The sequence below is a fragment of the Myotis brandtii genome, unplaced genomic scaffold (genome assembly GCF_000412655.1).
Source record: "Myotis brandtii unplaced genomic scaffold, ASM41265v1 scaffold127, whole genome shotgun sequence".
In the NCBI taxonomy this organism is placed as follows: Eukaryota; Metazoa; Chordata; class Mammalia; order Chiroptera; family Vespertilionidae; genus Myotis; species Myotis brandtii.
The window spans coordinates 2,891,026-2,907,579 of NW_005354464.1; the positions used below are offsets into that span (position 1 = coordinate 2,891,026).

At 42.1% G+C, this 16,554-nt stretch overlaps 2 protein-coding genes across 6 annotated transcripts in view; one reads left to right on the forward strand and one right to left on the reverse strand.

Annotated features, from left to right (window-relative positions):
- Positions 1 to 14,513, forward strand: part of B3GNT5 (UDP-GlcNAc:betaGal beta-1,3-N-acetylglucosaminyltransferase 5) — a 15,879-nt gene extending 1,366 nt beyond the window's left edge. For 2 of the 5 annotated variants that reach the window (XM_014534220.1, XM_014534222.1), the window contains exon 2: positions 10,455 to 14,513. In XM_014534220.1, coding sequence (XP_014389706.1) covers positions 10,769 to 11,902 — 1,134 coding nt within the window. In that variant the 5' untranslated portion in view covers positions 10,455 to 10,768 and the 3' untranslated portion in view covers positions 11,903 to 14,513. Of the gene's footprint in view, positions 1 to 2,536; positions 2,619 to 3,258; positions 3,356 to 10,454 lie in introns of those variants that run through there. The other 3 variants (XM_014534219.1, XM_005859494.2, XM_005859495.2) reach the window with 3 other exon arrangements.
- MCF2L2 (MCF.2 cell line derived transforming sequence-like 2) overlaps positions 1 to 16,554 on the reverse strand; it is a 146,509-nt gene that overhangs the window by 73,964 nt on the left and 55,991 nt on the right. The window lies entirely within an intron of this gene.

Here is a 16,554-nt window from a genome sequence, read left to right on the forward strand (position 1 = left end):
GACCCGAGGCCTCCGATTTCGGCGGGGGTCCCCCAACCTTGCGCTGCCCCGAGGCTGCGGGGGTGAATTCGGGTAGGAAGCTTGCGTCGTGGTGGAAACTAGAAACCGCCAGACTGAGGAAGCTTGCGTGGCTGGGGAAATGGAGACGAGGAAGTGGGCCGGCTGGGGGGAGTGGGGAAGGAGACCTCTTTCTAGCCACTCTGTGGTTTTTTTGTTTTGTTTTTTTACTCTGCTGAATTTTATTTTGCATCCCAAAGTGACATACCATATAGGTGAAAGTAGCAACTTTTCCTCTGACTCTGACTACACATCCAATCTTTTTGCTTTCTCAGTGCTGGTTTTCATAGGTCATGGATCATGTTGAAGAGACACCTACGTTGAAGTTACACAGTGGTGGGTGGGGGCTTGTAGCTCATATTTAGGGTAATTCTCTGATGAAAGGACAGCTATTAGAATTGGACTTGGTCCTCTGTGTCTTTATTTTGGGAAACGTTGCCTGGTCCCTATGGGGGAGGGGAGAGAGATATGAGAAGTTGAAACTGACCCAGAAAAGGATGACTGAAGGTAGTTAGTTGTATTAAGTAGTGGCGCTGAAAAGGTCCCATCCTGAACTTCCTGAAAGGGGACTGGTGATGAGCAGTTAAGGTTTTACTTTCTCAAAACAAACTTATGGTAGATTTTATATCTTGTCACAGGGGATGGGGCGCTGCTTTTTGGGGGTCAACTCTTTTATTTTAAAGCAAGATACACTCAATATCGAAAATATTTCCTGTATATACTTAAAATGATCCTTCTCTCTCCCACTCCTCTCTCTGGCCCTTTCCCCTGTCCCACAGGCTTCTCCTTGAGTATTTACTGAGCACCCTCTGAGGGTGAGGCTGACTCTAACCCACATGAGTCCTCCGGGGGCTCACCCTGACACCTTAACATGGGGATGAGTCCTATGACAGGGGAAGGTCAAGCCAAGCTCAGAGAAACTGTTCTCCAGGAAGTGAGAAATGAGAGATGATTACAGACAGTAGTCTGGGGAGGGCCTGGGTTGGAGCAGGGGTTGAGTGGAGGGGGGCAAAAAAGGAAGAAAATGAGAGACATCTGTCATACTGTCAACAACAACAACAAATGTGAAAAAGAAAAAAGAGGCATAAATGATATTGGACATAGTGCTTTGCCCCCTCCCCACAAAAAAAAATCTCAAAAGGTGAAGAATTTTCAAAATAAAGTGTAGGCTATAGCAAATAAACTTTATATTTCACTAAAGTGGAGATCGAGTTTCCCTTTTATAAAAGACTAATTCAAATGATGAGACTGTAGGAAAAGAAAATAACTTTCTCTCAAATATAGCACAGGTTGAATCATAACTCATGGGTTTTGAAATGGGTCATCTTTTAAAATGGGTCACTTTGGCTAGAATCATTGCACTTGGTGACTTTCAAATTGTAAAAGTAGAGTTCTTTCTGAGGATCAGCTGCACTAGAACCTACGTAACAAAACAGGACATGGTAGTAGAAAGAAACCTGGAGAAATTCAGAAAGAACAGTGTAACTCTAGACCAGTGGTTCTCAACCTTCCTAATGCCGCGACCCTTAAATACAGTTCCTCATGTTGTGGTGACCCCCAATTTCATTGTTACAAATTGAACATAATTAAAGCATAGTGATTAATCACAAAAACAATATGTAATTATATATGTGTTTTCCAATGGTCTTAGGCGACCCCTGTGAAAGGGTCGTTCGACCCCCAAAGGGGTCGCGACCCATAGGTTGAGACCCACTAATCTAGACCAGCCGTGGGCAAACTACGGCCCGCGGGCCGGATCCGGCCCGTTTGAAATGAATAAAACTAAAAAAAAAAAAAAGACCGTACCCTTTTATGTAATGATGTTTACTTTGAATTTATATTAGTTCACACAAACACTCTATCCATGCTTTTGTTCCGGCCCTCCGGTCCAGTTTAAGAACCCATTGTGGCCATTGATTTTAAAGAGTTGCCCACCCCTGGATCCGATCACAGTATGCATACACAGGGTGAGGCAAAAGTAGGTTTACAATTGTTTGTATAAAAAATAATAAAATACTTAATAAATAATAATACAAGACCAAACTCTGTTTCTTGTATTTACAACTGTAAACCTACTTTTGCCCCGCCTCGTACATAGGTATAAGTATCTTATCATGTTTAAAGATAAGAAAGTTGGTCTAGTGAGATGACCAAACTTTTTTTTAAATCCTCACCTGAGGATATGTTTTTATTGATTTTAAAGAGAGAATGGGAGAGAGAAACATGGACTGGTGGCTTCCAATAGGCGCCCCAACTGTATGCACCGAACTACGTATCCTGACCAGGGATCGAACCTGCAACCTAGGTATGTGGCCTGACCGGGAATCGAACCTCCAGCCTTTTTGGTGTACAGGTTGATGCTTCACCCAACTGAGCCACCCAGCCAGGGCAAGATAATCACACTTTGAATAAACAAAAGTGATTTTTTACATTTTAATGCCGGAAATTCAGAGGCTGACTTTGATCTGAAATTTTTACGATTATCGTCCATAGTGAAGGCTTTGACACTCTCAGAAGCCAGTTTTCTACAGAAAGGAATGAATGTTCTACCAAGTCTGCAGGTAATAAGCTTCCCAGTTCAAAATACTATTACACAGCTTAAGATCCACCTAAGATTTCACATTTCGTATTTTAATTCTTTCTACAACTTTCTGATAGTTCTCTAGACAAAGTACGTTAAAAGGTTGACCGAAATCAGGTTTCCTTCATAACGTACAGGGTCTTATAACCTTTGGCTTTGCCATCATCATTAAAATGTATTTTTTAAGGGCTTGTGGAAACCATATTGTTCTTTCCTATCAAGGACAATAGAAGACCGTGGTTAGATGTTAGTAGTAAGTGCCCTTAGCAATCAGATCAGTATTTTAAAAAACTCATATCTAGTGAATATTTTGCTAGAAGAATGTTAGGAGTTTATCTCATCGTTTTTAAAGGAAAATAATCCCAAAGACTATCAGCCATCTGCTGTCTATACCATCACAGTAAAGACCCATGAACAACTTCTAGAGAAAGGAAATTAGCGTACACTGAACACCTGATCTGCACCATTTTTTGGCAATAAATTATCCCAAAGGATCTTCAGAAAACACTGTGTGGTATACGGTTTGGAGACAAGTCAAGCTCATGTGACCAGTAAGTGGAAGCACCACTTTTGTTCATATTCTGAAACTCTTGGTTGCTTCACTCTCTTGCCTCCATCAGGTGGAGTCCAGGATGCACCAGAACATTTACTCGCTCTGGTAATGGATACACACTGGAAGCATCACTGAAGCCTTCCCGGCATCCCACCTACCACACAGTAAGTGAGGAAATTAATATTTGTTGAATTAATTAACTGTAGGCATTATCTACTTCCAGGGCTGCCCAGCATAATGCCTGAAGCAGGGTAGGTGCTTAATAAATGGTAGTTAACTTATAAGTGTTGACTAGCTGAGACAGAACTGTATTATATATATACACATTGTGTTTTACACCATTATTTTTGTACTCTGTAGACCTTCAATCAAATGTTGTTTCCCAAATATAATGTCCAGAACAGGGCATATGAACTGCCTTCGGACAACAGGCTTATATGTATAGTTTATATAATAGGTTTATATTGGGTTAGATTGTCAACTTATTTCTAAATCACTAGTTTTCATATCAGAATTTGACCTCAGCTTTGTATGACTCGTTCATTTCATCCAATACTTATTCAGCAAATACTTGCTTAAATCATGCCCTCTGAGTCCTATACTTTTTCTCCTTCCCTCCTTCTCACCTCTTTTTTTTTTTTTAAACCTCCTTTGCCATTTTGGCTCCCCTCCCTTAAATACCCTAATCTTTTTTGTGGAGGAAAGGCTTTATACACCCACAAAGGACACGGACTCACGAGGTCCCTGGGTGCTCTGGAATCAAGAAAAGGAAGGAGGAAAAGTAGAGATGGAGGGTCAGGAAAGGGGTATGTTACAAAGAAAATGAGAACAAGCTCGGACAAGATGCAGGCGAGGGGGAGCAAAACATAAGTGACTCCAAACTTCACACAGTGAAGCAGGTTCTTTGCCTTCTTGGGTCACTTCTCTTGGCCCTGCCCCACCTGCTCCCCTGCCCTCCCATCCTGATGGGAGCTCCCGGAAGGGCAGCCTTGCCAGGGCCGGGAAGGAAGGGCAGGGGAGGACCTCAGGGAGGGACCAGGGCCTCAGCTAGAATTTATGAGGTTACGTGGTGAACCCCAAGTCTCGGGACTTCAGTTTCTTCTTCTGCAAAATGGGGAGATGATTTCTCCCTCATAGGTTGTTGTGAGAGGTAAAGGGTTAGTACATGTGTAAGGCATTCCAAACGTGCCCACTGTACAGTAAACACACCCATGTTAGCGACTGTTGCTAGAGTGGGCAACGGAGAAGTTTGCTCCTTAAGTGGGCAAGCACAAAACAAGAACTGTGTTTAAAAGAGCAAGCAGCCCTGTCAACCAACAGCTATGCTCAAGAATGAATACAGAAGGCCAAGCTTAGAAAGGCAAATGTTTGACCTTTACGAGGCCTACTTTATAGTTCAGCTTCTTTGTTTGTTTCAAATTCTGTATACTCAGACTCGTTACTGGAAATTTTTAATGACTTTTAATATAACTCCTGGAATATAATATTATCTGCTCTGTAGTCCTGTGTTACCAGTTTCCTTAGCACCTGTCTTTACTTAGGTCCTGTCTTTGTTTGTTTGTTCACTTGGTATTTCCCTGTCTTTATTTTTCCCATAACCAGCAAACAGAAATCTATACCTTTGTGTGACTTATAAAGAAGCATATAACTTAGTTTACATGGATGAGGCATATTACTGGATTCACATGGTTGGTTTTATAACCTCGCTCTTTCTCTGTCCCACATCCATGCTTGCTGTGTTGGCATTGAACGACTTTCGACCAACACTGAATCAAGAATTAACTCTTTAAATGTATTCTTTGTGGAGGGATAACAACTCCAAATAACTTCTAATCTTTGTCCAAGGTTTGAGCAAAAGTTTCATAGCTACTTACAGCCACAAAAACACCTAAAAATAACTATTGGGTAGAGTTTTTTTTACAGGCCTTATGTTGAAAACAATTATTTTATTGCTTTGAGAAAGAGAGAGAGAGACTAACATTGATCAGTTGCCTCCTGATTGGGGATCAAACCCACAACCTGGGTATGGGCACCAACCCGGAATCGAACCCACCACCTTGTGGTGTACGGATGATGCTCTAACCAACTCAGCCACACCAGCCAGGGCAACACTCAATTGATTAAATAATAAAATAAAAGTGAGAGAATATATGAGTTGTGTATTCAAATTTCAGATTGCTTCCTTCCTTCTTGAGCAAATAAAATAGGTAAAGAGTACTAAACAGAAACCAGTTGTGTTTCTCGGCACAAGTTACTACAACTAATGTGATAAGAAAAATCTATGGGAATCAAATTATAGCCTTTCCAGTAAATTCAGGGCTTTTTATTCCTGATTTCTTTTAACATGGCAGTTTGGCTCCTGAGGATTGGTCCTAGCTATGTTTAACAGGGAGGAGATGATCAGACAAGCCAGGTAAAAATTCTTGAAATGTAAAACAAAATGTAAAGATGGGACAGAAAATATCATCATTTTTCCTTTTGTGTTATGCCCGAACAGGAAACAAAAATTGTGTTTCACTGGGACTTTGGCATAAAAGTTTAAATGTAAAAGGTACATAGTACTTGGGCTTTTTAAGAAAAATTGTAACTTTCTGGAGGAGCATCATTAGTTCATAATCATACTTGCATCACTTCAATGATCCTGGCCCTGACCTTCAGTATATGCCTCAGAGAGGGAATGGATTCAATGATCCTGGCCCTGACCTTCAGTATGCCTCAGGGAATGGAGGGGGCAGGAGCCTGGGAATCCGAGACACACATGGGAATGAGAAGCTGACAACGTGTGAAGTCTTCTCCTATCTCAGTGAGGCAGGAAGTAAACGCATCAGCTAAGAGTGAGGAAGACAGACCTCAGAGAGGGGAGACTTAGCATGGCTGGTGAAGAGACTGGGAGAGGGAGAAGGTCGGGACAAGCGAAGGACAGTCACACAGCACGGAGTGCCCTGCCCACAGCTGGGTGTGGCCATTGGCAGGGATGCTGCCTGCGGGTGTCACACCTTCCCCAGCAGCCTGGCGGGTGTTGTAGGAGCAGAGAAGACGGGGGTGACCTGAGGTCTGGGGCTGTTGGGGTGACAGGACGGGAACCGAGGAGAGGAGGGCGAAGGTGCCAGATGGTTCCTCATCCAAGGCAGGGAGGTGGGTCAGGAGCTCGCTGGGTGGGGTGAGGGGGTTGGGGGCAGGGAGAGGTGGGCAGAGTGTTCTAAATGAATATATAGAGGTGGTGGTTGAAGATGAGTGTACTGGAGAGTGTGTGTACTTGACTTTAGAATTTAGAGGGAATGAAGTTCCAAGCGAAGCCACGTAAAGAAAGTGTGTAGCGGGGAGGAAATGTGAACACAGTGGTGCATAACATCATAAATAAGGCTTCCTTAAGCTTCCGAGTGTCTTCTTTATGCTCAGAGCGCCCACCGCATCTTCAGTCCTGCGTGCCTCCATCTCATGACCTGCGGGACTTCTCTACCGGCTGTGTCCCCAGCACTTCACACTCAATACAAATCTAAAACCGAACACGTTCCCCCCTCACGTTAACTAATGAAACCAGTTTCCCTCCTCTGTCAGCAATGCCTGAAACTAGATCCCACCCCTCCTCCTCCTCCTGACCCCCATCGCAGGTCACTCAGCAGGTACTGCTGGTTTCTGTTTTCCTTGAGAGGGTCTTCTTTATCCCCCCTCCCCCCTCCACTCCCACCACGCAGGCTGGGTCCTCTCTGCCTTGTGCTGTGTCAGCACGAGGCCCCATGAACCAGTGTCCTGGTCTCCAGCCCTCTGCGTCCATCCCGCATGCCACTGCCAGATCAATCCGAATATTAAGACAATTATCAGCTACACACAGACAGTTATCAGCAAGAAAGTCCTGTGTGTGGCTTCACTTGGAACTTCATTTCCTCTAAATTCTAAATTCTGCTACACATACTCTCCAGTACACTCATCTTCACCACAACCTCATGCCATTGCCAGATCAAGAGAATATTAAGGAATCTGTTCCTTCTCAATCCGAATATTGTAAAAAGCTTAATTCATTTTGACAAGGGAGCTAGTAATAAAAATACAATCTCCTGTGACTTCCTGCTGCCCTATTATTATCAAGGTTCTGCATATGCAGGCCCCAACCTCCCTGCTTTCAAATTCATCCCTGTTTCTCCAATACTGGCCACACTGCGATTCTTTCCTTTCTTTCTTTCTTTCTTTTCAAGCATTTTTTAAAATATATTTTTTTATTGGTTTCAGAGAAGAAGGGAGAGGGAGAAAGAGATAAATATCAATGATGAGAGAGAATCTTTGATCGGCTCCTGCACACCCCACACTGGGGATTGAGCCCGCAACCTGGGCATGTGCCCTTGACTAGAATCAAACCTGGGACCCTTCAGTCTGCAGGGTGATGCTCTATCCACTGAGCCAAACCAGCTAGGGCGATTCTTTCCTTTCTTGCCTGAAATAGACTGCCTCCCTTCCTGCAGCTACCTACCTCCTGCTCGTCCTCAGGCCCTCTGACCAGCTGTCACTATCTCTCCTCCCGGGAACAGTCTGACTGTGCCTGGAGCTGGTGCCGCCCAAAGTCGGGCTGACACACGGTCTGTACCTTCTGTGGCGTGCTGATTGTCACCCCTGGGAGCTGTGCTTTCATGTGGGCACCATGAGTCTTGTCTCAACCAGATTGTAGATGCTCTCAGACTGGAGACTATAAAATACTACTTCACGACTCCCACTGGGCCTGGCACAACTATTTCCACAGCGAGGACTCAGATACTTGTAGGTTTCATTGAAACATTGGACACGGAGATTGTTGAACTTGAACTTAAAGTGCACACCTCACCATCTTGATTAAAACTTCAAAATGTATAGCAGGTTTGCATGGTATTTTAGGATCACAAAAGGAGACTCAACAAAGAAATGAATTGACAGCCTGGGTGAATCAGGACAAAATCGGGGGTCGTTTAGGGAAACTGGTAGCCTGTACGTGCACTAACTGGGTTTTTCCAGCAAAGTTTAAGGAGCTGTGCCCGCAGTTAAGAGTAATTGAGGGGCACAGCTCCCAGACTAAAAGGTATTTGGGGTGGGGTCTGCCACCTTCTCTTCTGATGCTCCTACTTCTGTTCTTTCTTCCTCTGACTACTCCTGTCTATTAGGGAAGAGAATATTAAGGATATCTGTCCCTTCTCCATCCCAACAGAAGCAAACCCAAGTTGCATCCTGAATATTTGAATATTTTCCTTTAAGCGGTTCTTTGCCCTGTGCTCTCTAAGGTCTTTCCTGTTTCCCATTTCCAGCAGGCTCCGAGTCACCTGTAACTTCTCTATGCCCTCATTAACCATACATTGATATCACTTCCCATTTGCAGATGAAGTCACCAAGTTAGAGTGCAGTGAGGGGTGCCCGAGGTTACACGATAAATCTGGCCCCAAAGCAGGGTAGCCCTGGAGTTTCCAGCCTGTGGATTGGTCACTGCACCAGCTGTGGGCACACAAAGGAAGCTGCACCCACAGCATTCTGTGTGGTCGTGCTGAGCTTTGCAAGCATTGTCGGGATGGCTTTGTTTCCTGGAAGGCCCTGCGTGTTCTTTTCTCCAGGCCGGGCAGGTCTGTGGGCTTCTGCTCGGTTCCCTTTCCTGCAGGTTGAATACGGAAGCTAGAAGATGTGCTCTGGAAAAGCTGTAAGACTGCGAGTCAGAAGAGTGGGGGGCAATTGCATGTGCGTGGTCTCCGTTCGCAAAGCCAGAGTTGGGGGCAACATGGTCTCGTTGTAATTAATGAATTTAGATCCCGGAGGTGCTCTTGCTTTTGGTTGGGAAAGGCCGCCTGGTGACTATGTTCAGTTTGGAGGAGTTCAGGTGTTCTTTTGTTAGAAGAAGCTGGGTACTCTAAAAGAGTAGTTTACCTTTCTCAAATCTTCCCCTCATCCAATCCGGACTATCCCTGGCATGTATTTCTGATTGATATAAATGGTGGGTAAACAATTCAAGCCCATGCAGGTGAAGTAATCTTGTTTTAGGGCTTTACTTGCGGTCCAGAACCTAAATAAGCAGCATGAGTCATTAGCTTCGTGACAGGTTCTTTGTCATTTTTCATAAAACTGTTCTGACTCTTTGAGGTCAGTTGGGAACAGTTGAAGAACTACGGGAAATTAAGGTAAATACTTACGTGGTGCGAGGATGGGAGATAAAATAAATGTTATGGGCTGGCTGCTAGGTTGTAGTGACGTTAGCAGCAGCGACGCACCCACTGGATGAGTAATAGATCGCAGTTCATTGGAGAGATACCAGGGCAACTGAGAGTCAAGTGTACATGAGGAAGCTGAGGAGTTAGGCTTGTGGGCAGATTGTCTGGCAAGAAGGTCAGACTTGTAAACCACTGTGAATGTGGGCCGAGGCAGCTAGCCCTTGGACGTACTAAGCACAGCTGCTCAGATATGGGAAGCTAGTCTGTGCCTGTGGTTCTGAACTTCACTCCTTTGTTACCTTTCCAGGGTCTTTAGGAATAGACACTGCAGGTTAGATTCAACTGAGAATTTTCTCTGAATTCTTTTCTTTTTTCCCCCCCCCAAATGTATTTTTATTGATTTCAGAGAGGAAGGGAGAGGGAGATGAAAACCTCAATGATGAGAGAGACTCAATGATCGGCTGCCTCCTGCATGCCCCCTACTGGAGATCGAGCCCAGAACCTGGCATGTGCCCTTGATCACAGTTGAACCTGGGACCGGATGCTCTATCCACTGAACCAAACCGGCTAGGGCTTTTCTCAGAATTCTTGAACACATGCTGTCTTAAAAATCTGCAGATAAGAAATCTCTGTTACTTTGTGGTAAGCCTCCAATTCCTTCAGGGTGTCTGGGGCAAGCTTTATTGAATCTGTACTATTATGAACTTGCTTTCATCATTCATCTATTTTGCCTTGAACTGTATAGTTACTTTCATCCTGACTCTATTTCAAATCAATATAGTCTTGGATGGACCCATTTGAGAGATTTAAACTTTAAGTATATATGATGATAGCCATTTTAGAGGGCTTTATTTTTATTTTTTTTTAAGGTTGAGGAGAGAAAAGGGTCTCTGTATTCTGAATGGGAAGAAAGTAGAGAGTGCTTCTTTCTTTTTCCCTCTACTCCCCTTTAAAAAAATAGACAGCTGTATGTCTCTCTAAGTGCTTGCTGCCTCGTTGCCCTATCCAGGTCAGTCCAGTTACATTTAGTTTGTAAGGAATTATGAGTAGTTTATTCCTTTTCGGCAACCCATTCACTTGTCACCTTTCCTTGTCCCAACTCTAATAGGCTACACGTAACTTCCGCAGAAGGAAGTACATGGGATGCCTGCTCGAAGCCAGCCACCGAACTCGATGAAGGATGCCGGCGTGGGAACATATTGATGTGCCAGTGTCCTCATTCTATAGTATGTTCCATTCTTTTGCAAGCTCAGCAAAAATGGTCTTCAAAGAAAACATTTTGTGACCTAAGAAGCTCCTTTTACATTTGTAACCACCAGCCTGTCTTAAGATGAACATCGGTTCTACAGAGTACGAAGCTCTGCGGTCTCGAAGAAGCACATGCCCATTTAACACGGAGCCTAACTAAGAACGGACGTCAGAATGTTTGTTAGTGGCAGAAGAGTGAAAAAATGGCAGTTTGTCCAGTTATTTGCCACTTGTTTCATACTGAGCCTCATGTTTTTTTGGGAACCATTTAATAACCACATTGTGAGCCATATGAAATCCTACTCTTACAGATACCTCGTAAACAGCTACGACTTTGTGAATGAGAGCCTGTCTCTTAAGCGCAGCGAGGATGGGGCTCCTCGCTACCAGTACTGGATTAACCACAAGGAGAAGTGCCAAGCACAGGATGTCCTCCTTTTACTGTTTGTAAAGACTGCTCCTGAAAACTACGACCGACGTTCTACAATCAGGAAAACGTGGGGCAATGAGAAGTATGTTCGGTCTCAACTTAATGCCAACATCAAAACTCTGTTTGCCTTAGGAACACCTTCGAACCCACTGACGAGAGAAAAACTGCAAAGGAAATTGGTTTGGGAAGACCAGATGTACAATGATATAATTCAGCAAGACTTTGCCGATTCTTTCTACAATCTGACTCTTAAATTACGTATGCAGTTCAGTTGGGCAAATACCTTTTGTCCACATGCTAAATTCCTTATGACTGCTGACGATGACATATTTATTCACATGCCAAACCTTATTGAATACCTCCAAAGTTTAGAACAGATGGGTGTTCAAGACTTTTGGATTGGTCGTGTTCACCGTGGTGCCCCTCCCGTTAGAAACAAACACAGCAAATACTATGTCTCCTATGAAATGTACCAGTGGCCAGCTTACCCTGACTACACTGCTGGGGCTGCTTACGTGATCTCTAGTGATGTAGCTGCCAAAGTCTATGAGGCCTCACAGACACTCAACTCTAGTCTTTACATTGATGATGTGTTCATGGGCCTCTGTGCCAATAAAATGGGGATAGTACCACAAGACCATGTGTTTTTCTCTGGGGAAGGGAAAACTCCTTATCATCCCTGCATCTACAATAAAATGATGACATCTCATGGACATGTTGAAGATCTTCAGGACCTTTGGGAGGATGCCACAGACCCTAAAGTGAAAACAGTTGCAAATGGTTTTTTTGGCCAGGTATACTGCAGGATAATGAAAATAGTTCTCCTTTGCAAGTTGACCTATGTGGACACATATCCCTGTTGGGCTGCCTTTGTCTAATAGTACTTGAATGTTGTATGTTTCCACTGTCACTGAGCCAAACCTGGACGAAAAACCTTTAAATGTTTGTCTATACCTTAAGTGAAAGATGAATCTGAACAAAACAAAGAAATATTTTGAAAGTGCAGTCTCTCAGAATTTTTCTTTGATTGTAGAAGCTATTCAGTATAACTTATCTACTTCATTGCCTAAATCCATTTCAAGGAATTTATATTTAGAAAAGGTTTGTGAAAACAAAACTAAAGGGAAATTCAAGTTCTCAATGCCACACGTGTATCTGCAGCATAAAGAAGTTATTAAGGAACCATAGTGTTAGAATAACTGCATTGGAAAGTACCAACCAAGTGTAGAGTGTACCATTTCAAAGAAAGGAATATGTTGTTAAACTAGGTATACAAGTTAATTTTTATTAAAGAGCACTTGATGGAAATGGTGGGGGCAGCGGAGGATTGGCATAAGAGAAAGTACTGCATCTGGTAAAGGCAAGCCTCATATTTTTCAGAGGAGATTTAGGAAAATGTATAGCAGGTCCTCAAATAACCTGGTTTTGTCAAGCATCATTTTGTTACAGCATTGATGAGATTTTGTAGGAACTTGACTCTTGTTTATATCAATTAGCCTATTGTAAAAATTTTTCATTATACATTGTTCCACTGCAGTTCCAACTTACCGATAATGTTAAATGAGGACTTCCTGTACACAATTTCTTTCTAAACAGCCAAATCACTATTGTCACATCCATGTAGATAGTATTGGGGCCATTTAAAACATATTTATGTCTTTTCTTTTTCCAAAGTTTAATGTAAAATTGGAGAAGTCATTAGCTCTGCCCTAACTGGTACTCTCTATATATTTATCATTAGAAAATGACATAAAACATGGCAGCTTGCTACCCATAGGGTCCTTCTGTAGGAAGAAATCATTGTTTATTCAAATAAGCTGATATTAATTTTAATTCAATGAATTTTTCAACTAGTTCTTAAATATTCAATATTGGTCTGTTTTTAAGGTAGTTATTTGAATGTAGTTTGCATAGAGGCATAATATAATGAAGACTTCAAACGGAAAGGTAGAACATTAAAAACTTCTTTTCTCTATAAATTATAAAATAAAATTCTTAATATCTAAGTTATTGTAATGGTTCCTAAAATTAGCCTACTCCTCCCCAACAGGTCTCATAAACCACAGTATTTTGTTCCAGTTTCAGCTTTTAAAATTGAGAGTATTAAACGTCACACCAAAACTACAGTATCTTCAAAAAATCGATTTCATCAAAACAACCATTAGACGTATCTTTGACGTTTAAGTATTTGAAGCTTGAAGTCAGAATGAAAGTTGTCAGAATGAGATTGAAAGCATTTGTAAAGCCATATGTCCCTTATAATCAAGGAGATGTGGCTGAGATAGAATAGAGGGAGTTTCATTTCTTTTACAAAGCAGGGTAGAAAGGTGGCCACGGTGCTAACAGCTTCCCCTCACTGCAGAAAGAACGGGGTGATGCCTATTATTAGGGGGATCATCTGAAAGCCAAAATAGCGACTTCAGCAAAAGTAGTTGTACTGATTATAGAACCTTTGTCTGCAGAGGTGCTTGTTAGGGAAAACGAAGAGTCTCTCGTTTAGATGATGTTTGAAACATGGAAAACAAAAGAAAACTAAAAAAAGAATCCTCAGTAAACACAACTAGATGATGGCATATACAATTATTTTTTGCAGGTAGCTTTTTAATGTTTACAGAAATCTTTTTCTCTATTTTGAACATTGAGGCTTGTTTATGTTGATTGCTGAGATAATTCAGAATTCTTAACTAATGTCAAAACTACAGTGTCAACCATTGTAGTTTATAGTTCCTTTCAGAGTAGATTTGGGGTTTTTAGATTACAGCTTGAAATTTCTGACCAATTTAAAAAACGAGAGAATAAAAGCACAGTTTGACAAAGCAGACGTATAATTAATTTTCATTAGTTGCATCTTTATATAACAGCTTGCCTTTTGGCCATACACACCCTGTGTAGCTATACTTGTAACTGTCTAAATTTTTCATTGGTTGAAAATATCAGCGTCTCCCTGGCCATTGAAACTATCTCATTTGTTTACAGCAGTACCTCTGTGAAACAGTTATTTATTTGTAAAAGAGCTCTCCTCAACTGTGTTCATCTTTTTCCTTTTTGCTGAGAATAGAACAGATTTAAATTTGCAGGAAATATGAAGGCCCTTCCTTTTTGAATAAGAAGGAAGTTGCCAGATGCTTCTTTCATCAGACTTAAAGTACTGAGAAGACTATTTGTAAATACAATATAAGGATTCCCGCCTTTTAAAAAGGAAGGTACAACTTTGGTGCTCCAATGCAGGGCTGTCTGAAAACTCATAAACGAAGGGAAAATAAACAATCAGCCTGGACGGTCACTTGGGTAGAAGACGGTTGTACACAGTGTTATTGCTAAAAACGTTTTACCTCTTGGTTGGTTCGCATCTTTTTTTCTTTCATATTATTAATTTGATACCAAAATGTTAAATATTTATATTATTTGAATTTTGCTTATATGTTAAAATAATTAGTGTTTTTTTTAAAAAAATAAATCTGTGATTTACAATAAACAACTTGAAAATTGTCAGCAGATGTGTATTTTCACAAGGGTTTTTTTAAACTCCTGTGTGAACACCATTTGTTTATATCTAATCAGCTTGTTCTTTTTAATGTCAGAGGGGCCTATGGTACACAGTCTTGCTCCAGCTTGCTGCTGTGCCTAGGATAGATGTGTCCTCTGCACACTGGAGCCCCAAAAATGCTCCTTTTGTTTGTTAAATGACTGAGGTTGGAATGTCTGAGGGAGGGAATTCCAGATTGTTTATGATGGGCTAAAGTAACATGTAGCCATAGTGTCTTAAGACACCATTTGAAATGGTCATATTTTCCTTTTATTTGATACTAGAGGCCTGGTGCACGAAATTTGTGCACTTGGGGGTGGGGAGGGGAGTCCTTCAGCCTGGATTGCGAGAGGGTGCAGGCCAGACTGAGGGACCCCACCAGTGCACGATCCCGGCTGGGGAAGGATGCGGAAGGTTGGCCAGCTGGGGAAGGACCATGGGAGGGCTCTAGGGCGTGTCTGGCCCATCTCGCTCAGTCCCGATTGGCCGACCCTAGCAGCAAGCTAACCTACTGATCAGAGCGTCTGCCCCCTGGTGGTGAGGGCATGTCATAGCCAGTGGTTGAGCAGCCTTAGCATATCATTAGCATATTACACTTTGATTGGTTGAATGGACGACCAGACACTTAGCATATTAGGCTTTTATTATATAGGATCCTTAGCCACCTCAAAGTAGATTAAAATTTAGCCCTGGTCTTGTAATGCCAGGAATGTTCTCAGGTTCCTCTTGGAGTGTTTGGTGCTTCAGCATATTTATACATAGTATGTTCTCATCTGCTTTTCACCCGATTCCTGCTCACTTCTTAGAATATGCTGTGAGTCATTCTATATATTTTTTTTAAAACTTGAAAGTTATCTGAATTATTTGGTTGTAGTAGAACTTTTTACTTGCAAGGCATGGTTGAGGTGTTTGTACTCTGGACTCAAATGATGATCACTTGGAAGAATTAATGAACTTGACCTATATGTGGGACTTCAGTTGAACTCCATAGCTGCAATGAGAATCAGACCAGAGAACTCTTGATATGCACGGTGATCCATTCCGCTGTAACAATCAGAAAGGATAGGTGCTCCCTGGCTGTTTCTCTGCAGTCACCACATGATGCAGTGAAACAAGCCTCAGCCACAGCTTTCCCTCCGGTAATCCTCTGCTCCAGACCTCCAAGGCTCCTTACTGCCTCCAGCATCAAGTCTAGTCTCTTCTACCTGCTCCCCAAGGCCTTATGTAATGTTCCTTTCCTTCTTCATTCCCTATAGCTTTATTTTTTCCATTGCCACTCTTATCCATCACAAATCTCATTCATGACACATGGGTAAGTTCATTTCCTTTGACAAAAACACTGTTTCTCCTGTAGCTACTGAAATCTTGGCAACTCAAAGTTAACTGTTCTATAAAGCATCTCCTACCCTCCCCCTCAAATATCTACACTAATAAAAGAGAAACATGCAAATTGGTGTCACTCTGCTACACCCACCAGCCAATCAGAGCAACTATGCAAATTAACCCAACAAAGATGGTGGAAGAGGCTTGGCTTCTCCCCTGCGGCCAGACCAAAGGCCTGGGTCCTGGGTGCCAGAGGAAAACCGGTGCCAACAGCCAGGGGAAGGGAGGCCTATTGTGCAAATCTTCGTGCAAAGGGCTTCTAGTATACTTGTAAATGAACACTTATCACATATATTACTATTACCTACTATTTGTTTCATGTGTTTTTTTTCCAACTAAAACTGAAGGTAGGGACTGCACAGTGCTCAAAAATCATTATTTTTTTTAATCATTATTTTCAAATATAATAAAGTAATGTCATTTTGGCAAGCCATCCAGATATGAAAAGAAGATTAATTACTAAAACCCTAATGGACATTATCTGACATAACATTTCACCTATACTACTTAAAAGTTTATAATTTATTTGGTGAAATCTGAATGCTTACCATATACCAAGCATATTGTATCTATCAACTTCAGCCCCAACAAATTTGTATTAGTTATGCATAAATATGCAAA